General features: G+C 44.5%; 1 protein-coding gene across 1 annotated transcript in view; it reads right to left on the minus strand.

Annotated features, from left to right (window-relative positions):
- The window catches only part of mgat4b (alpha-1,3-mannosyl-glycoprotein 4-beta-N-acetylglucosaminyltransferase B), a 137337-nt gene that overhangs the window by 12393 nt on the left and 101729 nt on the right, over positions 1–23215 (minus strand). The window contains 4 exon segments of the mRNA XM_055642845.1: positions 4340–4447; positions 12057–12187; positions 20436–20550; positions 22312–22387. Of these exon segments, the coding sequence (XP_055498820.1) occupies positions 4340–4447; positions 12057–12187; positions 20436–20550; positions 22312–22387 (430 nt within the window).

Raw genomic sequence — 23215 nt, forward strand, 5'->3', positions numbered from 1 at the left:
TGTCTCTTATTACAGCGGCCAGAAACTACCCCGGAGGCCCAGATAACACGAGTACGTTCAAGTTCTTTTGACTAAACACCATGTAATAGTGGAGGCAACATTCTTGGAATAATTTAAAAACGGACACCAGGGTCTTCCCGAAGATTGTGCTAAAACGTGTTCTCTAATCTCTATCAGTCTAGTAATCTACTCGCTGATTAAGCTATGAATAAAACATTCGGCAAAGTGGAAATACGGAACAGTGAGGGAGAGTTTAAAGCAGTAATGAGTGGCTATCTTTTTGAACTTAAAGATCAGAAGAGGCGGCACAGTTGCGCAACGGTGGAGCTGCTGCGATCCTGACTACGGGTGCTTTCTGTGTGGAGTTTGTATGTTCTCCCTGAAACCACGTGGGTTTCCTCCAGGTACTCCAGTTTCCTCCCACACTCCAAAGACGGTACAGGTTTGTAGGTTAATTGGCCTCTATAAATTGCCCCCTAGTGTGTAGGGAGTGCATGAGAAAGCGGGATAACATGGAAATGGTGTGAATGGGTGATTGATGGTCTGCGTGGACGCGGTGGGTCAAAGGGCCTGTTTCCTTGCTGTATCTATAAAGGTAACTAATTATCTAAACTAAAAATATATTACACCCCAGTGGTATGAACATTGACTTCTCCAATTTCAGGTAGTCCTTGCTTTCTCCCTCCTTCCCCTCCCCTTCCCAGCTCTCCCACAGCCCACTGTCTTCGCCTCTTCCTTTCTTCTTCCCGCTCGCCCCACATCAGTCTGAAGAAAGGTCTCTACCAGAAATGTCACCTATTCCTTCGCTCCATAGATGCTGCCTTACCCGCTGAGTTTCTCCAGCATTTTTGTCTGCTTACAATAGAGCTAGTAAGAGAGAGCCTGTAAGCATGTAAGAGAGACCCAAGAGCATCAGAGGTGAAGATGGGGGTGAAGGGATCCCCCGAGACACAGATCTAGTCGCAGTGATGTAGGACAAAGGCCTCTCGAAATAGCACTGGGACAGGACTTTCCTTTCAATGTCCCCACACTATTCCAATCACATTTAATCTCTACAATTCATAGGAACATTTTCTGATTAAATCAGGTTAAAAGATGCAGGAATATTGGGAATCAAACACAAACGGAAAATGCTGCCACTACAAAGCAGTAGAATAATTTTTCGACTTTGGTTTAGCCACATTTAGAGTATTACTGTTCATAAGATCTAGGAGCAGAATGACACCATTCTGAAGAACGGTCCCGACCTGAAACGTCAAGAATCCATTTTCTCCAGAGATGCTGCTCCGGAGTTTCTCCAGCACTTTGTGTCTTTCTGTGTATTAACAAGCATCTGCAGTTCCTCGTTTCCACATTTGGGCATTGTGTAGTGGCTGCAATGCCAGCGGACGGCAGCAGATGGTGCTGCTGGGCTGGGAGTGAGGCCCTGCTGTATGGCAGCTGGTGTCGCAGACTATAACTCAGCTGCGTGTAGGTGTGGGAATTTTAATCACATGTTCACCGCAACTGGACAGAAGCATCTCCGATCACCAGAAAATCGGGTGACTGTCTGAGGCAGAGTGCAGGGGCATTCCCCCTGTGGAGACACTGCTTCATTACATTCCCACCCGCTCCCAGCGTACCACCCATCCACCCACCCCTCCATCGCCCTGATGGCCAGCTTTACTCCTCTTCATGCCAGGGATTCAAACCCCGAGCAGCTAGCTCGCTTAGTGTTGTAACCCGAAGCTTAGTGTTGGAGTAACTCAGCAGGTCAGACAGCATCTCTGGAGAAAAAGACTGGGTGGCGTTTTGGGTCAGGACCCTTCTTCAGCCTGGAAGCTTAGGCCCGAAGCTTAGTTTAGTTTATTATCATCACCTGTACCGAGGTACATGAAAAGCTAAGTGACACAGGGCAGCAAGGGACTGTAAATGCTGGTTTACAAAAAAAAGTGCTGGAGTAATTTAGTGGGTCATGCAGCATCTGTGGAGATTACATAAAACGACACAGAGTGCTGGAGTGACTCAGATTTTGATTGCTCCACTGCAAAATCTCCCCATGGTATGTCTACTTTAAAGTGCTCTCCAGGGATGCTGTCTGTCCCTCTGAGTTACTCCAGCACTTTGTGTCTTTTTCAGGGTTGCAACGGGATGGATGCAGGTTATTAAAAGGCAAGAATATTATTTATGGGGGGTAAAAATGAAAAACAGATCGAATACAGAACTGTATAGCACAGGAACAGGCCCTTCGGCCCACAATGTTACAAAACTTTGAGATTTTAAAAATCAAGTCTGTAATTTATCCCATCAGATAAAGCATAAAAAGAAGTTTAATTTGACACCTAATTCACTTTCATATCTTCAGTATTAAAAAAGTTATGTGATCGAGAACAGTCAAAAGCCCATAGCTTTCTTAAAAATTAAGAGAACTGAAAGAAATTTTCAGTTATTATAGATTGAAGCATTCTGAAACAATCTTACTTAGATGACTTGAAATTAAAGCATATAATTAGTTAGTTAACTAATTGTAGCTAATTACAAAATTCAATTACTAGATCTAAACATCTATCCATTTCTTAAGAATAGAATAACATTTTTAAGTAGCCTAAGTGTCCAAATAACATTCACACAAGAATTTACAATATAAAATAATTTTTAAATCTCATTGTCATGGGTTTATAGGCCAAATGGATGGAATTTAATGTTTAACACCTGTAAATTAATGGCCATTTAAATCATCTTGCGAGTGGGTTTTTCTGGAACGCGATCAATTGGAACGTTGCGGTTGCAGTGATTTAAACCCGTATCGGCAACAAAAACACTGACGGTTCGTTCGGGGAAAAAAATCACCATTTTGCAACTTAAAATGTGAATTAAAGGAACACTTTTATACATAAAAATAAACTACTTTCTTTTACCTGCCCCCTACTTAAAATCCGGCCCCCGTTGTTGGCGTCGACGGCTTCAGAAACTGATTTTAAAATCAACTCCAGCGATTAATTTTTCGGGCGATTTAAAAAAAAAACACACAGAACGGCCGTCGGAACGATTCTTTAGCAAAAGCTTGCACTCCAGCAAATATAATCCAGGACCAGGTCAGAGAAAACCGTGTTTTAACCCGCCGCCCCCCTCAAACGCGCCAAAATCGCGCACACGGCCAGTGGCAGAACTGCAGCGCCGCTGAAGGTAAGTATTGTAACATACCTACAATGTCTGTGTCGAAAGAAGCCACGTTAAACTAATCTCCTCTGCCTGCACATGACCCATTCACCTCCATTCCCTGCATATCCACGTGCTTATTTAAAAGCCTCTCAAACACCATTGTCATCATATCTGCCTCTACCACCACTGCTGGAAGTGGGATCCAGGCACCCACCACCCACCTGTGTAAAAAGTACTTGCCCATATAACTCTGCACAATTGTCTATTTTGTCTATTTTGCCCCACACATTTAAAAGGCGCTTGAACAGGCACATGGATAAGAGAGGTTTAGAAGGATATGGGCCAAATGTGGGAAAATGGTACTGGCTTCGGTGGGGCATTTTGTTCAGCATGGATGAGTTGGGTTGAAGGGCCTGTTTCTGTGCTGTATAACTCTATCTCCTTTAAACTTTGCCCCTCTCACCTTAAAGTTATGCCCTCAAATCTTTAACATTTCCATCCTGGGAAAAACGTTCTGACTGTCTACCCTATCTAGGCCTCTCATAATTTTATATACTTCTGTGACACAGTGGCACAGGAGTAGAGTTGCTGCCTTACAGCGCAAGAGACCCGGGTTCAATCCTGACTACGGGTGCTGTCCGTGTGGAGTTTTTGCACGTTCTCCCTGTGACTACGTGGGTATTCTCTGGGTGCTCCGGTTTCCTTCCACACACCAAAGATGTACAGGTTTGTGGGTTAATTAGCTTTGGTAAAATTTTAAATTGTCCCTATGGTGTAGGATTGTGGTAGTGTACAGGGTGATCTCCTATCGGCGCAGACTCGGTGGGCCGAAGGGCCTGTTTCTGCGCTGCATCTCTGAAATCTAAAATCAAAAGTTTCAGAAAGGTGAAGAGACTTGGGACCTTTGCCCGGGTTTGGCCATTAAAATTGTGAAAGCATCTGAAGGAGATACAGATCAGAAACAAAATAATCAGGAGGAAACAGGAAATTCGGGAGAAAATGCTTGGGGTCAGTGGGGAGAGTGCAGGCTCCCCCTCACAGAGACAGGCTTGGACAATGTCAGGTCTGATCCTGTTAGAGTGGGAGAGGCTGTGAGAAAGCTGGGGAAGGCCCTGCCCATTGCATCTGGCCTTTACTTGAGTTACACAGTTCACTGCAGGAATGTAATAGGAATAACGTTGCCGGCTGCAGAACTTACTTTCAATTTCTGGATCTTTCCGGCCAGCGAGGAATGCGTTCCGACGTGCTGGAATAGGGAAGGCTTGAATCGGATCCGGAGGTTTGCCTTCTGCCGGTCACAGTGTTTCTGGGGAAGAAGAGAAAGAAGTCAATCTTTTGCACCCCTGACATTTGGTTGCCAAGGAAAGTGAACCGCTGCACAGATATTTTACTGCGATAAATGAAATGAAAACCTCCAGATACAGTTTCTTCCCAGCTGCTATCATGCAACTGACCATCCCACCAACAACTAGAGTGGACCTGAGCTACTCATCTATCTCATTGGAGATCCTTGGACTATCTTCAATCAGACTGGGCTTTATCTTGCACTAAACGTAATTCCCTTTATCCTGTATCTGGACACTGTCAACGGTTCGATTGTAATTCTATATTGTCTTTCCGCTGACTGGTTAGCACACAACAAAAGCTTTTCACTGTACCTCTGTACACGTGACAATAAATCAAACTAAACTAAACAAATATTTTAGGGGTGATCTTATGGAGGTGTATAAAATCATGAGGGGGATAGATAGCATGGCCTGGTTCGGCAACTCCAACACCCAGGAACGAAGGAGACCACAGTGTTTTGGACGCTGCCCGGTCTATCAAAGCCACTGGCCTCCCCAGCAACAAAGGGATTTACAAGAGTCGCTGCCTCGAAAAGGCAGCCAGCATTATCAGAGACCCACACCATCCTGGCCACGCACTCATCTCGCTGCTACCATCAGGAAGAAGGTACAGAAGGGTGAACACACAGAGAATTTTACCCGGAGTAGAGAAAACCAGAACCAGAGGGCAAAGGTTTAAGGTGAGGGGGGAAAGATTTAATAGGAACCTGAAGTGTAATTTTTCACACAGAGGGTGGTGGGTGTATGGAACGAGTTGCTAGAGGGGTTTGAGGCAGGTACTATAATAACATTTAAAAGATACTTGGACAGGTACATAGATAGGAGAAGTTTAGAGGGATACGAGCCAAAGGCAGGCAGATGGGACTAGAAGGAGTACATTGGTTGGCATGGGCAAGTTGGGCCGAAGGGCTTGTTTCCACGCTGTATGTCTCGATGACACTATGGCACAGGGCAGAAGCACCCACATGCAGCTGTTGGTATCTTGGTTGGCATCTATGAGTTGGGCGTAAGGACTGTGTGTCTCTGTAATGAGGAAACTATCGGTAACAAGGTAGTGGGGTAAAACCTGTCACTGAGAACAGTATTATCCGATGAGCTAGTGTGTTAGGGTATTGAACCATGTTGGGGGGAGGAGGGGGTGGGTGGGTGGGGGGGGGGGGGGGGGGGGAGTTATGGGCCAGCATTACCCTACCCTACCCTAACCAGTTAGTACCTGAGCTGGGAGTGGAATTTAAATTGTTGCAAATAGCTCTGTACCGCCAGCTATCAGTCGTCTCACAAACAGGGTTTCGGAACAGCCCTCAACAACGACTGGGGTGCTCTCTCTGTGTGCCTGGTCTGACATGTATTTATCTGATTGCCAGCCTTGTAGAGTTTAGAGATACAGTGCAGAAACAGGCCATTCAGCCCACCGAGTCCGTGCCGACCAGCGATCACCCCGTACATTAACACTATCTTACATACTAGGAACAATTTATAATTTTACCAAAGCCAATTAACCTACAAACCTGCACGTCTTTGGTATGTGGGAGGAAAGTGGAGCACCTAGAGAAAACCCATGCAGTCACAGGGAGAACATGCAAACTCCGTGCAGACAGCACCCCCTAGTCAGGATCAAACCGGGGTCTCTCACGCTGTGAGGCAGCAACTCTACCGCTGTACCACTGTGCTCACACTCTGTGCAGGTCTGACGTATTTAACTGATTGCCTGCCTTGTACTGATGAGACAAGGTCCTGCAGTTTCTGAACACAGTATCTGATGGATCAGGCTTGGACTGTAATTAGATTGCGATCTTCTGTACTGCCTCTCGCAACTCTGTGCAACCCGCACACTGACTGGTTGCATCACGGCCTGGTTCGGCAACTCCAACACCCAGGAACGAAGGAGACCACAATGTTTTGGACGCTGCCCGGTCCATCAAAGCCACTGGCCTCCCCCACAACAAAGGGATTTACAAGAGCCGCTGCCTCAAAAAGGCAGCCAGCATTATCAGAGACCCACACCATCCTGGCCACGCACTCATCTTGCTGCTACCATCAGGAAGAAGGTACAGAAAGGTGAAAACCATCACCTCCAGGTTCCAGAGCAGCTTCCTCCCAACAACCATCATGCTCTTGATCACTGCACAACTACTAACCTCAGCAACTGTGATCTTCTATGAACTGTGTCTTTGGTTGCACTACGGACTTCAGCTTTGCACTATTATGATTGCCTGGTATTATGGTTTTGAATTTATGGTGATATTATCTGAATGTCATTATGTTTATAGACCTGTTAAGCTGTAGCAAGTAAGAATTTCATAGTTCTGAGATAGATAGATAGATAGATAGATAGATAGATAGATAGATAGATCTATCTATCTATCTATCTATCTATCAATATATAAAACTCAAATCCGTCCGCCTGCAGTACGGATCCCTTCCTGCCTTTTGATTCGTTGATGGCTGCTCCTTCCTATCAGCTTCCAACACACTTCGAAACAAAGTTGCAAGACAGGAACACTGAACTTTTCACTGCTGCAGCAGGCAGGGGAGGTGCAATTGAGGGAGGCAGGGGAGTGCTGGAAACTTACATTTGGCAACGGCTTCAGTTCCATTGGAGGAGACGGGTGCATGGTGGAATATTGGGTTGGGGGATCACACCATTGGGGGAGCAGACCCAACGGGTCTGCACTTGGTCTAGTTAATATATAAAACTCAAATCCATCCGTCCGCCTGCAGTACGGATCCCTTCCTGCCTTTTGAGTCGTTGACGGCTGCTCCTTCCTATCAGCTTCCAACACACTTCGAAACAAAGTTGCAAGACAGGAACACTGAACTTTTCACTGCTGCAGCAGGCAGGGGAAGTGCAATTGAGGGAGGCAGGGGAGTGCTGGAAACTTACATTTGGCAACGGCTTCAGTTCCATTGGAGGAGACGGGTGCATGGTGGAATATTGGGTTGGGGGAATCACACCATTGGGGGAGCAGACCCAACGAGTCTGCACTTGGTCTAGTATGCCAATAAAACTCTCTTGTCTCTTGACTAAAGGAAGGTTTGATGCAGCAAGAAATGTTTTGCTGGATTGAGCTACAGAAAGTCATTTTTGGGTTCTAATTTGATATCAATTGAGACAAAATCACACCTAAAACCCTGTTTGTGCTCTCAGTGGTGAGCATTCACTACAGAAAGACATTTTTTGGTTCTAATTCCCCTCCCTCGACTTCGCAGGTCAGGGCTGTTCCCCTGAGGGAGGGCTGCAGGCTCAGAGGTTCTTGCCATCTCATCTTAGGCCAGCACCACAGTGGTGCACTGGTCGGCATAGACTCACTGGGGCAAAGGGCTTGTTTCCGCCCTGTATCTCTAACGTCTAAATAACACAAGGAAACATCAATAATACAATAACAATTCCCCAGGGCTAATACTCATTCCTCAACCACATCTCTCGGAGTTTCACTGCTGGAGGCACAGGAGACATCAGATGCCCCGTACACCAGCACTATCCTAAACACTAGGGGCAATTTACAATTTTTGAATAGAAGCTAATTAACCTACAAACCTGCACGTCTTTGGAATGTGGAAGGAATGTGGGAGCACTCGGAGAAAACCCATGCGGTCACGGGGAGAACGTACAGACAGCACCGTTAGTCAGGATCAAACCCGGGTCTAAGGTAGTAGCCCTACTGCTGCACCACCACACGTGATAATAATAAACCAAAAACTATCGTGGGATCCCTTACCATAGTAAAGATGCCACATGAATTCAGATTATCGGTTTGACTTTGTAATTTTGATGCAGACATTTCCTCCTCCAGCTCAAAGTCTGCTAATGCTTCAATGCTCTCAATTAGTAACTGTTTACAAATCTCATAAGCCTTCGAGCTACTTATCTGTAACTTTATCCACTGCATATTCTGCTTCCTCCCTGTGGGTTGAAAGCTTGGTCATTATAGCTCACTGTCTCTCGCTCCCTTCCTGGAGCCTGGAAATGCAACATTAATAGCATCCATCCATTAATGCTGCCCAGGATAACCAACCATGATGAAATGTTTTAAATGGGCAGTGTGTTCTCGACGTCTCTCTGCAGGGAACTCAAATGCATCCCCTTGAAAACAACTGGCTTCACCATTGTTTGTATAGAGCTACTTTTACAGAGGTTGCCCTTCCACACACCAACCCTACCACACTATCCCCGCACAATGATCCTTCCACACTATCCCCACACACTGGTCACAATGACCCTTCTACACTAACCCCACACACCAACCCTTCCCCTCCACACTATCCCCACACAACGACTCTTTCCTTCCACACTAATCCCACACAATGGTCCTTACACGCTAACCCCGGACACCGACCCTACCACACACTGTCCAATCCAGTCTATTTCCATCATCCTGTTTTCTCCTTATCCTCGCCTCCTGAATGAGAAGGTCACCTATAGTTCAGTTTAGAGATACAACACAGAAACAGGTCTCTCTGCCCACCGAGAGCATGCTGACCACAGATCACCCATTCACATTAGTTCTATGTCATCCCATTCCATAAACCTAGGGGGAAATTGACAGAGGGTCAATTAACCTACAGATCCGCATGGCTTCGGGGTGTGGGAGGAAACCGGAGCACCCAGAGGAAACCCACGCAGTCACACAGGGAGAACGTGCAAATTTTGAATAGATCGTACCCGAGGCCAGAATGGAACCTGGGTCTCAGGCGCAGTGAGGCAGCGGAGCCACTGTGCCACCTTGTGCTCAGGGGATCTGCAGTCCAGCAAGGAGTTCAAGAACTGGGGGCGCTAGAATTTGAGTAGAACCCAAAATACTGGAATAACTCAGCAGGTCAGGCAGCAGCTCTGGAAGATAGGCGACATTTTGGATCCGAATCCTTCTTCAGACAGATTGTAGTAGGGGAGAAAAAGCTGGAAAAGAGCTGGCATGGGACAAAGCATGGTGAGGGGTAGATGGATACAGGTGATGGCATTTTGATTGGCAGATTGGTGAACAAAAGGACAAAAAATGGTTCAGCCACATTTGCAGTACTGTGTGCAGTTCTGGTCGTCCCATTACAGGCCGGATGTTGAAAGTGCAGTGAAGATTAATGGAAATGATGTCTGGATTAGGAGGTATTAGCTAGGAGGGAGAGATGGGACAAACTTGGACCGTTTTCCGTGGAACACCGTAGATTGCGGGGAGTCCTGGTAGAAGTATATACAATTATGACAATCAGATCCTTTTTCCCCAGGCTGGAAAAATAAAATATCAGAAGACAGTTTTAAGGTGAGAGGGGCAAAGTTTACAGGAAGATATGCGGGGTTTTTTTTACACAAAGGGTGGTGAGTACCTGGAATGCACTGCTAGGGGCAGTGGAGGCAGATACGATAGTGGTGTTTAAGAGGCTTTAGGATAGACACATGGGAATGGAGAGATATGGACTATATGCAGGAACATAAGATTAGGTTTTGGCTTCATGTGTGGTACAGACATTGTGGGCCACAGGGCCTGTTCCTGTGCTGTACTATTCTATGCTCGACACTGTATTCACTTCCTCTACATGGCTGTTGGGTGCACAAAGGACTGTATCTGCATAAAAACACAACAATTGCTCGGCTTTGAAGTGCACTGAGACACAAAGCTCTTAATTAACTCACATCTAATTGAGGATGCTTACCTAAAATGTGCAAAGGAGGGATTGTAGACTGGGGGAAATCAAAGAGCTAAGAAAGCCTTTGCTAACTCCCTCCTGCAACAATGCGTACATTAATCATCCACCGTTAGGTTACACGGGTTACAGCCGACTTTCTGACGGTGCAGCAGAAATCTAACAGCAAACTACCTGAGGGAATAGGTTGTCGACGTGATGAAGAAAAATCCATCAGATCTTGGATACTAATCTGTTAAAAACACACATCATTTCTCAACATTAACGTCATCACAACCCTGGAGACACAAGAGACTGCAGGTGCTGGAATCCTTAGCAAAATACAAAGTGCTGGAGTAAGTCAGTGGGTCAGGCAGCATCTCTGAACTTAGCGGGTCAGGCAGCATCTCTGTGGCAAGCAGGAATTTTGGTTAATCTGCTCCTTGCAGGCATTGGATGAGGGGAGAAATATTTGGCAAAACACTGCAAATATTACCCATAGAGTAATACAGTGTGGAAACAGGCCCTTCGACCCAACTTGCCCATGTTGACCAACATGTCCCATCTACACTTGTCCCACTTGCCTGCGTTTGGGCCAGAACCCTGTAAACCTATCCTATCCATGTACCAGTCTAAGTGTTTCTTAAACGTTTCTTAGTATCAGCCTCAACTACCTCCTCCGGCAGCTCGTTCCACATATCCACCGCTCTTTGTATAAAAAAAGTTGCCCTTCAGATTCCTATTAAATCTTTCCCGACCCGAAAAGTCACCTATCCTTTTTGTCCAGAGATGCTGCCTGACCCGCTGAGTTACTCCAATAATTTGTGTCTATCCATGGTATAAACCAGCATCTGCAGTTCTTTGTTTCTATGTTTCAGCATCTGTGGAGGGAATGGACAGACGATGTTTCAGGTCGGGACCTTCCTTCGGACTGATGGAGGGGGGGGGGGGGGGGGGCGAGAAAGCTGGAAAAGAGAGGTGGGGCATGACAAAGCACGGCAAGTGATAGGTGGATACAGGTGAGGGGGTGATTGGTAAATGGGTAGAGTAAGTGACAAAGGCTGGAGGTGAAAAGGAAACAAAAAGGGGTCAGAGAAGGAGGGAAGAGGGGAAGTGAAATGTAAAGCATGAGGGAGGGATGGTGGGAGAAATGTAAAATGAAACGTGGGAGGAAACCCCCCCCCCCCACCTCCTCTCTTTCTCCTATCCCCCACCAGGGTGGGCACATATTTCCCCCACTGTCTCCCAAACACCCAGTCACCTTGCTCCTTGCCCCTCTTCTATATGTTCAAGGTGGGCTGAAGGACCCGTTTCCTGTACAGCTCTATCACGCTGCCTAACAGCGCCAGAGACCCGGGTTTGATCCTGACCTCAGGTGCTGTCTGTACGGAGTTTGTACGTTCTCCCTGTGACCGCGTGGGTTTTCTCTGGGTGCTCCGGTTTCCCCCCACACTCCAAAGACGTACAAGTTTGTACGTTAATTGGCTTTGGTACAAAATTGTAAATTGGCCTGAGTGTGCAGGATAGTGGAAATGTACCAGGTGATCGCTGGTCGACATGAACTCAGTGGGCCAAAGGGCCTGTTTACATGTTGTGTCTCTCTCTTCCCAAATTCTTTCCCAACCACCTCCCCCCCCACCCCCCAAGTTCCCCTTCCCCTTTCATCCCACCCTCTTTCCCTTCCCACCCATATCCCTCCCACTGCCTTTAGATTTCACTCCTTGCTTCTCTTAGCTGGTACATGGATAGGATACAATTAGAGGGATATGGGCCAAATGCAACATGTGGCATGTGCAGATGGGACATGTTGGTCGGTGTGGGAAAGTTGTGGCCAAAGGGCCTGTTTCCCCACTGTATGATTCTATGACCCAGGTGCAGACACTTTCCCCACCCTGGGGAATAGGCGTCTTTCTGTTTAAAGGGGAGGCGGACGGTTTGAAAAGGGAAACTTACCGCGTCTTTTTCCGGGTTGCAGACTTTAACCCAGAGGATGTGATCGAGTAGCCAGTCGATGGGTTTGTCCTTGTAGAACATCAAGATAAACTCCACAATCAGACTTAGATCCAGTGACTTGAACATCTTTCCTAAACAATGCAATTGAAAATACTGTTAATACCTGTTATTAACATCAAAAACACACGTGGTATCACGTATGCATGTAGAGATTTATTTAGAGAACAAGCATTTTGTAATTATTTAGTTTAGAGAATCAGCACGGAACTATTAGTATCTGCAGGAGGTTGATGGGAAGAAATAGTTTTTGTGTTTAGTTTTAGAGAGACAGCATAGGAACAGGCCCTTCGACCCACCGAGTCCACGCCGACCAGCAATCACCCCATACACTAGCACTATCCTCCTACACAATAGGTACATTTTGCAAAAGCCAAATAACCTACAAACCCACCCGTCTTTGCAGTGTGGGAGGAAACTGGAGCACGTGGGGAAAAACACGCAGTCACAGGGAGAATGTACAAACTCCGTACAAACAGCAGCTGTAGTCAGGATCAAACCCGGGTCTCAGGTGCTGCAAGGCAGTAACTCTACCGCTGTGCCACCCTAAACTAAAATGCCGTGAGACAGCCATCTCCTGAGGACAATTGATAATTTTGGTTGTAAAATGCTGGAGGCAATGTAAAACCCAACACACAGCTCTGACCACAGCAGCAGGGTAGGATGGTGATGCGCAATGGAAATGTAAATGAATAATACTGGCCCAAAGACGCAATGCCTAACAAGGTGGAGATGCAGCAGGGTACACTGTATTGTGAAAAGAGAACAAGAAGTGGGGAGGGGTCAGCTTAGTTTGGGGAGGGACGGGAATGGGTAGACTGTGAGGAGCGGTTAGAGACAGACGCCAAAATGAATCATGAATTCAGTGATTGATTACTAACTGGATAAAGTCATAGAAGCACCCATCATGGAAACAGCCCTTCAGCCCAACTCGTCCATGCTGACCAAGATGCCCCATCTAAGCTCGTCCCACCTGCCCGCGTTTGGCCCATGTCCCTCTAAACCTTTCCTGTCCATGTACCTGTCCAAATATCTTCTAAATGTTGTTATAGTACCTGCCTCAACTACCTTCTCTGGCAGCTCGTTCAATATACCCACCGCTCTGTGTATGCCCCTCCCTACTCAAAACACCGTCAGCAGCACCGATATCATCGCCATGTTTGCCCAAGGCCACGTTTGACACCAGCTTTAATCATCAGTCACTGCTTCACACCAGCTGTATCAGTGGGAGGATTGGAGAACATGGGGGAGGAGTCATACAGTACAGAATATAGACACAAACTGCTGGAGTAACTCAGCGGGACAGGCAGCATCTCTGGAGAGAAGGAATGGGTGACGTTTCGGGTCGTGTCCCTTCTTCAGACTGAGAATCAGGGGAGAGGGAAACTAGAGATATGGAAGGGTACAAAGAGCATGTGTAAGGTGTGAAAAGAACAGATCAAAGCAGACGATGATCAAGGGAATGTACAACAGTTCATTGTTGGCTGAGGGGAAGGTGACAATGAGGCATACAAACAGGAAAATTAATCAGGACAGTGAAACGGTCAAAGAACTAGGACGGGGGAGTGACGGAAAGACAGGGAATGCAAGGGTTACTTGAAGTTAGTGAAATCAATATTCATACTGCTGCGTTGTAAGCTGCCCAAGCAAAATATGAGGTGCTGATCCAATGGCCTCACTCTGACAGTGGATGAAGCCCAGGACAGAAAGGTCAGTATGGGAATGGGAGGGGAGGTAAAGTGTTTAGCAACCAGGAGATCGTGTAGGCCCAGGCATACAGTGCAGCCTGTTTTCATGCTGCATGACTCCATGGACAGGAAGAGTTTAGAGGGATATGGGGCAAATGCAGGAAAAATGGGACTAGCCCAGAATGCTAACTTGATCAGTGCGGACAAGGTGGGCTGAAGGACCTCTATGACAGCCCTGATGATAAAAACAACCATTTGCAGTTGCCTTTGATTTCATCAGATGTTGTTCTCTATTGGAGCCTGCACAGATGTGACACCAGTAACACTCACTCCAGTTCCACTCTCCAGCCCTGCATCTGTGCCAGAGATCCCCGCATCCCCACCCCCAGCTCGAACACAAGGGAAACAAGGCCACATGTGTGAGGACTACTGCAGACAAGGAACCCACTGCCAGTCTTGTTCCCATTTGAATGCAGCTCAGCAAAGAGTCGCTGCCGGGGCGGTGAATAAAAAATGTGCTGCGTCCAACTCAGCAGAAACAAATTACTGGTTGCGTCAATAGATGCATGCTGGAGCAGGCTGGAAATGCCAAGCCGCTCACAATGGTGCAATTGTGTTAAGGAAGTGCCCGTCCAAATTAACATCGAGCGTTATATATCTGCATCGATCCCATGCTTTCCAGTGGCATTTCCTGATGGCTCTGTGGGTATTGGGCTGGAGGAGACGGGGATTAAAATAAAGTATATTCAACATTGCTGCTGTGCTCAACGCAGCCATAGTGTGAAAACAAGGAACCGCAGATGCTGGTTTACAAGAAAAACAGACACAAAAGTGCTGGAGTAACTCAGTGGGTCAGGCAGCATCTCTGGGGAGCATGGATAGGTGACGTTTTGGGTTGGAGGGAGGTGCAGCACGAATCACGGAGGGGGAGCAGTGAGAGAGGGTCTCATAGAACTCCATCAGTGGGAATTCAATGCAGTTATACTGTTTTAATGCTGATCACCATATTAAACACAGCTTTGATTTTTCTAAAGATAAACACAAAATGCTGGAGTAATTCAGCAGGTCAGGCAGCATCTGTGGAGAAAAGGAATAGGTGACGTTTCGGGTCAGAAGCCTTCTTCAGACTTGCCCCATAGAACCATACAGCACGGAAACAGGCCTTTTGGCCCAACTCGCCTTTGCCAACCGAGATTCCAAATCTAAGCTAGTCCTACTTGCCCGCAATTGGCCCATAGCCCTCTAAACCTTTCCTGTCCATGTACCAGTCCAAATGTCTTTTAAATGCTGAGACAGTACCTGCCCCAACTACTTCCTCTGTCAGCTTGTTCAATACACCCACCGCCATCTGTGAAAGCATCACCCCACAGATTCCTATTAAATCTTTCCACATTTAATTTTTTTTTTAATGTAATTACAAAAATAAAAATTTAATATTTAGAAGTTAAAAAAATCTGCCAAGCACCAACTAGTCAGGTCCCAGCTTCCCCACGTTTACAGTCAATTTGCACGGTTCCACGGATGGCCCCTGAGAGGAATGTGTGACTGAATTTACCACCCACACTTCCATGGCTCAGGGTTGCATGAGCGATAGCTGTGATAGATTGCAAGCTAGTCCTCCAATCCTCCCACTGATACAGCTGGTGTGAAGCAGTGATTGATGATTAGAGCTGGTGTTATACACGGCCCTGAGCACGGCTGATATCGGTGCCGCTGATGGAGTTTTGAGTGGGGAGGGTGAGAATGCAGAACAGTACACAAGATGGTGGAGTAACTCAGCGGGTTAGGCAGCATCTCTGGAGAAAAGAAACAGGTGATGTTTTGGGTCGGAAACCTTCTTCAGACTGAAAAGGATGATAAAGAGTTTGCAGGGTTTCTTCAGTTTGAAGAACGGTTCCGACCTAAAACGTCACCTATTCTTTTTCTGCAGAGATGGTGCCTGACCCTCTGAGTTACTCCAGCACTTTGTGTCTATCTTCAGGATAAACCAGCATCTGCAGTTCCTTCCTACACATGGACCAATACAACATAGGAACAGGCCCTCTGGCCCACAACATTTGTGCGGAATATGATGCCCAGTTAAACTGAACACCTCTGCCCGCATGTGTTCAATATCTAAAGATGAACACGAAGTGTTGGAGTAACTCATCGGGTCAGGCAGTATCACTGGAGAATGTGGACAGGTGGTGTTTCAGGTCGGGTCAGAAGGGTTGGGACCCTTCTTCATTTTCTCTAGAGATGAGGCCTGACCCGCTGAGTTATTCCAGCATTTTGTGTCAACCTTTGGTATAAACCAGCATCTGCAGCATCTATCGTTTCACAGCCTGGTTTTACCTTCTCCCCAAAATCCACAAGCACAACTGCCCTGGCAGACTCATTGTTTCTGCCTGCTCCTGTCCCACGGAAATGATTTCCACGTACCTTGACTCCATCTTACCCCAATCTCTCCCGACCTATGTCCAAGATACCTCACATGCCCTTCGTCTCTTTAATGACTTCCGCTTTCCGAGCCCACACTCCCTCATCTTTACTATGGACTTCAGTCACTCTACACCAGGGGTGGGGAACCTGCGGCCTTCTAGGCCATTAAGTGCGGCCTTTTGAATGAATCCAAATTTTGTAGAACAAATCTTTATTATTATATTCTATTAATGCAAGACATAATTTAATTCAATTCAAATTATTACATAGACTATATTATTCAAAAACGAGGTTGAATAAATTTTATCCAAACGTCTCTCCCAGATGCGAAAAATGTTTGTTTCAAAACGCTAATATAACACATTCATTTGTAGGATGTACAAAGTTGAATAAATTTTGGAGTGATATATTTGATATATTTACAAAGATTTTCAAGTCAAGAATAGAACCCAAAACGGAATGGATTATATTTGGAATAATAGGAGAAGATACCAATTTAAATAAAGATCAAAATGTTTTTTTTAATTATGGGTTAATATTTGGAAAGAAATTGATACTTAAATTTTGGAAAAATACAACCACACCAACTGTTAAAATATGGATTAGGAATATGATGGACATAGCACGCCTTGAAGAAATGAGACTCCGACTAATAGATAAATATGACCAATTTTTAAGGAGTTGGTCTCCTTTCATCGACTTTTTGGAATCATGTGATGCAGCGGTACCGTAAAGATTGCTGATTTCAGTTCATGACGCGGATAGATCTACATTTCCGAATACAGATTTGAAAAATTCTTTTTAAGGGGCCTTCTCTTCTATTTCTACTTTCCACTTTCTCTCTTCCTTTTTTATTTTTGTATATACACACTTCACGTTTTTCTACTCTCTACCATCTATTTTTCCACTTTTTCCTCTTTCTATTGTTTTCTTTTTCTTGTCCTGCTTACTTCCTTCTTATAACATAAAACTAGAGGTTGTACATAGAATGGATTACGGTATTACATAGTTGGCACCTAAAATTAGGTTCCACTGTACTGTTTTGTGCTGTATTAACTTCTAATAAAATAAACAAAAACAAAAAAAAAAATCTTTATTATTATGAACAAGTTTTTGTTCATCTTTTATTATTTTTTATTTTAATCTTAAAATGAACGTATTTAAAATAGCAAAGAGTAAAAGAAGATTCAACAAAATAATCCTCCCCGACTGACGGCCACAATTAAAACATTAGTAAGTCATGAGGGCTATTTTAACAAAATAATGTACATTTTGAAGTATATCTAATTGTAGTTTCTTGGATTACAGCTAACTTAATGCGGCATTTCACCATGAAAAGGTTCCCCACCCCTGCTCTACACCATCCCCCACCAGGAAGGCCTTAAAGCCCTCCGTTTCTTCCTTGATCGCAGAACCATCCAATTTACCTCCACCAACACTCTACTCCTCCCAGTCCTGGTCCTGTCCCTCAACTATTTCTTGTTTAAGCTTATGATTTTTATCATTTATCACCCGATTAGATGGTTTTCTGATGCCCCAGGTTTTTGCAGCACAACGTGAGTAGCAGTGTCCATTTGGTCACGTGTGTGAATTAAAAGCAGAGTAACCATTTTTATATTTATTGTTTCATTTTTTACTGTTTATATTTTGTGTTTAAGCTTTCCATTGAAATACTTAATAATGAATAGAACTTAAAATCATAAAATAAGAATCTAGTTTGCTAACCTATCTTAGCGACGTCTCATTCTATTGTCCCTCCCGTTTTTTTGACATCGTCAATGCTACAACGGTTTTTATTTGCACGTTGCGATTTAAAAAAAATTCAAACAACACTGTTGTAATGAGCCTGACGTGAACTATGGGCCTCGTGGTGGGTTGCGTGCCGACATTTTGTAAGGGAGATTAGAAATCAGTACATGAGACAGTGTCGCAGTGGCCATGTTTTGAGCACGTTGGGCCCTGAATTACACTGTGTTCACTTTGTTTTTGCATGGAATCACTGGTTAGTAAAAATCTTTTTGCACTTTTTCATTCTTTTCTCATAAATGTTGCTTTTTGTTTGCTGTAGAAATGTTTAAATTCCGTTAAACTTTCATTGCTTGTTGCTATGTTGTTGTAGAGTGAGTGCACTGTAGCAAAGGGAATCGAACCTGATCTGGTCCCAGATAACGGCATGTCTCATTGAAAGTACGCTTGTCTACACAGATGCCTTTCGTTCGGGAAAACTTCGAGTAAATTAACATCAAATTCGATGAAAGGTTAATATATTCTTTCTCATTTATGTATATTTAAAAAAAAAAAAAATTTATAAATATTTTTTTCTTGTTTTTTTTCCCAAATTTCGAAAGTATTAAATTTTGGTCACAAATTAGCTCAAAAGGATCATAGGTGGGCTCATTTTTAATGCTGTGGTATTTTGTTATAATTTATTAACTCTCAAATTTGGCCACCCATGTCACAGGTTGGTACCCTTATTTACGGAAACACCCATATTCCTCCTTTAAAAAAAATGCTAATCTTATTTGTTTCAGGGATTAGTGTCAAACATATTATACATTTTCATTACTTTTCAAAGGAGCAAACAGCTGGTATAAATTCCTAAGACGCGGCTCCAGCTGCTCATCTAATAGTATTACGATTCCTTGTTTAACATCAGGAACATTTTGCATTGCTATGAGCCTGAAAGATCATCGAGTGCCAGCCTGTTTAAAACATAGAGGTGCAAATTTCACTGCAAAGCATGTCCTTATCGAACAATACAGCCTCCGGCAGCGTGTTCCAGTCAATCTGGATTCCTCCACCCTGGGAGATAGGGGAGGGAGAGTGCCAGAACAAGGTTCACAAACTTAATATTAAGACCAGGACGATCAAATTAGGAAGTGTATTTTCACTATGGAAATTTGGAACTCAATAAAACTTTCAAGAGTAATCAGTAAAGTTTTGAGTGAAGATATTAGTACGGTCGATAGTGTTGAGATCTACTTAATCTTATTATATGCTAGGTTAAGCCCAAGACGTTGTTAATGACCCTGTTCTTAAATACACAACTTCTGTCTGTGTTCACAGAGATTTTAAAACTATTTTATGATTTATTTTCCTGAAAGGGCAACATAATGATACAGTAGTAGAGTTGCTGCCTTACAGGGCCAGGTTCGATTCTGACTACAGTGCTGTCTGTACAGAGTTTGTACGTTCTCCTTGTGACCCATTCCTTCTCCCCAGAGATGCCGCCTGACCCGCTGAGTTACTCCAGCATTTTGTGTCTACCTCCTTGTGACCGTGTGGGTTTCCTCCGGGTGCTCCTGTATCCTCCCACATCCCAAAGACGCACAGGTTTGTAGGTTAATTGGCCTCTATAAATTGTCCCTAGTGTGCAGGATAGAACTAGGCACGGACTTGGCAGGCCAAAGGGCCTGTTTCTATGCTGTATCTCTAAAACTAAAACCAACATGAGGCATAAGGTTTTATGAGTGGGTGAATCCAAGCCAAGTCATCAGCAAAAAACAAGAACAATGTACAGTGCCTGCCAACGTGAATATTCAGCAGAACAAAGAAGCTCACTTCTGGGAGATTGCTAACTGCACATTCCACTTGCCTCCCTCAATCAGCTCAGGCCAATTGATAATCCGGGTTGTCACACTGAGGTGTGGGCCGAGCCGTGGTGGAATGTACTCTCGCTTCCAAGCCATAACTATGGATACATGGTCCAAACCCGTGCATGAAATCTCCGCCGACACTACAATACCAAGGGAGTACTGCACTATTGGATGTGCCATAGATTGGATGAAATGTTAAGTTAGTTTAGTTTAGTTTAATGTTTACCGAGGTACAATGAAAAGCTTTTTTGTTGCTTGCTATTGGAAACACCATACATGATAACAAGCCTTCCACAGTGTACAGGTGCGGGATCAAGGGAAAAACACTTAGTGCAAGATAAAGTCCAGTAAAGTCCGATTAAAGAAAGTCCAAAGGGCTCCGATGAGGTAGATAGGCACCATGTTTTGGGGGGACAAGGGGGGGAGGGGGTTCAAATGCGCTCTGGTCATTTTGTCTGGATTAGAGGAGGTTCTGGACTACTAGTTGCCGGAAAATCGGTGGTGGACCTGTATTAGATTCATTGAGAAGTCACCCTAAGTTTGGGTTTGTGGTGCGGGGTGAGATGGGGAAAGATCTACATTGTAAGTTTTAACAAACAGTATTTCTGGGCTCTTACCAATAAATCCCAGCTGGGAAAATTCCAAGATCATCCACTCTTCTGAGGGCTGCTGCAGTGCAAAGTTCTTCATTGTGCTTAAATAATTGGGTCTCGCCACAATATCATCTTCCAGCTAGGTAGAAACACAAATCTCTTCAGTTAATAACTTCCTATAAAGCCTGCTGCTTGATAGTTTTTAAGAGTCAAGTGTCAAGAATGTTTAATTGTCATATATACCGAAACTGGAACAATGTAATTCTTACTGGCAGGAGACTGTAAACACAGTACTTCTAGATTATAAAATAAACAAAAAAGTTCAATAAAATAAGAAACCCGATACTATTGCTAAAAAAGCCCAAAGTCCTTATTGCAACCAGGATGAATTGGAGTTCAAAGTTTAGTTGATGGTGTACTGTGTTCACGAGCTTGATGGTTGTTGGGACGAAGCTGTTCTTGAACCTGGAGGTACCTTTATCCCGACTTGAGGAATGAAATGAGAGCCTGGCCAGGGTGGTGTGGGTCTTTGATGATGCTGGTTGCCTTTTTGAAGCAGCAACTCTTATAGATTTCTTCAATGGTGTGGAGGTCAGTACCCTTGATGGACTGTGCAGTGTCTTTATTCCTGGGCATTCGAGTTGCTGAACCAGGCTATGATGCACCCAGTCAATATGCGCTCTAACGTACACATGTAGTTCAAGAGAGTATTTGTCGACATACTAAATCTCTTCAATTTTCTAAGGAGGTGGAGGCTTTAATGGGGCTTTCTTTATGATTGCATCAATGCACCGGACCCAAGACACATCTTCAGAGGTATGCACGCCCAGGAGCTTGACGTTGTTGACTCAGACAGGTTCGTGGATCCTCGGCCTTGTTCTTCTGAAGTCAACAATCAGCTCCTTGTTCTTACTGACATTGAGAGCAAGTTGTCGTTCTGGCACCATTCATTCAATCAGACAATTGAGCTCCCTCCTGCATCTCTCATCATTACCCGCAATTTGTCCAACAACGGTGGTTTCATCGGTGAATTTAAAGATGGAGTTGGAAATTTGTCTGGCTACATAATCATGGGTTTAGAATGAGTAGAGCAGGAGACTGAGCACACAGCCTTGAGGTACCCCTGTGCTCATGGTTATCAAGAAGGAAGTGCTATTGGCGATTCATACCGATTGTGGTCTGTTGATGGGGAAGTCGAGGATCCAGTTGCATCGGGGTACGCAGAGGCCCAGTTCCCTGAGGTTGGTACCAGGTACGATGAGGATGATGGTGTTGAACGTTGAGTTGTAGTCTTGAGACTTAAGGTTGACAAGATCTCGATTAACTAAAATGTACCTGCTGCTGTAACCTGTGCATACAGACTAACAAAAACTCAATCGTGATGCAAAACACCACCTTCAACAGATCCCATTAATCAGTGACAAATAAATGAGTCGCATTAATCAGATAATCTCTTTAGAATTGCCGACATGATGGATTGAATAGGTTTCTATTCTGTGCCATTCTATGATTGTTAGCTTGCACTGAATCAGGAAGAGGCATTCAACATGTTGAAGGCATTCAAAAACATATAGAATCATGCTAGCAAATTCTTACTGTCAGAAACATTAGTGCTTTAAGTTCATCACAGACAATTCCACATGCTAGGGTCCTGCTAATTGCTTGTCGAACAAGGTTATTACTGTAAAATCTAGGGTGATGACCCTATTAAAAGTGTCTGAAACACTTTCACGGAACAAATCAATACACAATTGACAAATGCTTTTCGGAACTAAAAGCTAGCTGTTCTTTAGACATGTAGTAAGTTATGCTTCTTCACCAATCAAGTCACATTTTTCTCCAACTGAAATAAATTTCTTTAAAGGAGCAGTTATATAAAATAAGACGCACTACGTCTCACCTGTACATAATAGGTGCCCTTCAATTGGGCATACATCATTAAAAAGCAATAGTCCAGATTCTGTTTGGTTCTCCATCTGAAATAAATAGAATAGATGCAGATTCAGTTTAGTTTAGTTTATTGTCACGTGTAGCGAGGTACAGTGAAAGGCTTTTGTTGCGTGCTAACCAGTCATCAGAAAGACAATACATGATTACAATTGAGCCATCCACAGTGTACAGAAGCAGGATAAAGTGAATAACGTTTAGTGCAAGATACAGTGCCAGTAAAATCCAATCAAAGAGAGTCCGAGAGTCTCCAATCAGGTGGATAGTAGTTCGGGACTGCTCTCCAACTGTAGGTAGGATGGTTCAGTTGCCTGATAACACCATTATTCTGTTTGCGCAGACTTACATTATTGCTTACAGCGCTGTCTGTCGGCCCACGATTTAGAGTGATTGATGGGAAGTTCAGTGACACCAATGGCAAAGAAAGATTTTCAAATCGTTTGTAAGGAGCCAATCACACTTGCTCTAACGCTAGAGCAATCACCGTTACAATCACGGCTTGCATATATACAGACATCACTGGAGTCTCTAAGTACAGACTTACATATTTTATTCATTTACAAGACATGGGCTCTTCCAGCAAGGTCAGAATCTATTATGCATCACCAATTATCCTTGAGAAAGTGTAAACACCAGAGACTGCAAGTACTGGAATCTGTAGTAATAAGCTGCAGGAAGTCAGCAGGTCAGGCAATGTCTTTGGGGGGAGAAGGAAGGGGGGGGGGGGGGGGGGGGAAGAGAGGGGGAGGGGAATGGAACAGTTCTAGGGTTAACAGGGTTACGATCTGAAAAGTTGACCATTCCTTTCAGCCCAAGCTGGAAAAGGTGCAGAGTAGATTTACGAGGATGTAGCCAGA

This window comes from Leucoraja erinacea, chromosome 11 (genome assembly GCF_028641065.1).
Source record: "Leucoraja erinacea ecotype New England chromosome 11, Leri_hhj_1, whole genome shotgun sequence".
Lineage (NCBI taxonomy): Eukaryota > Metazoa > Chordata > Chondrichthyes > Rajiformes > Rajidae > Leucoraja > Leucoraja erinaceus.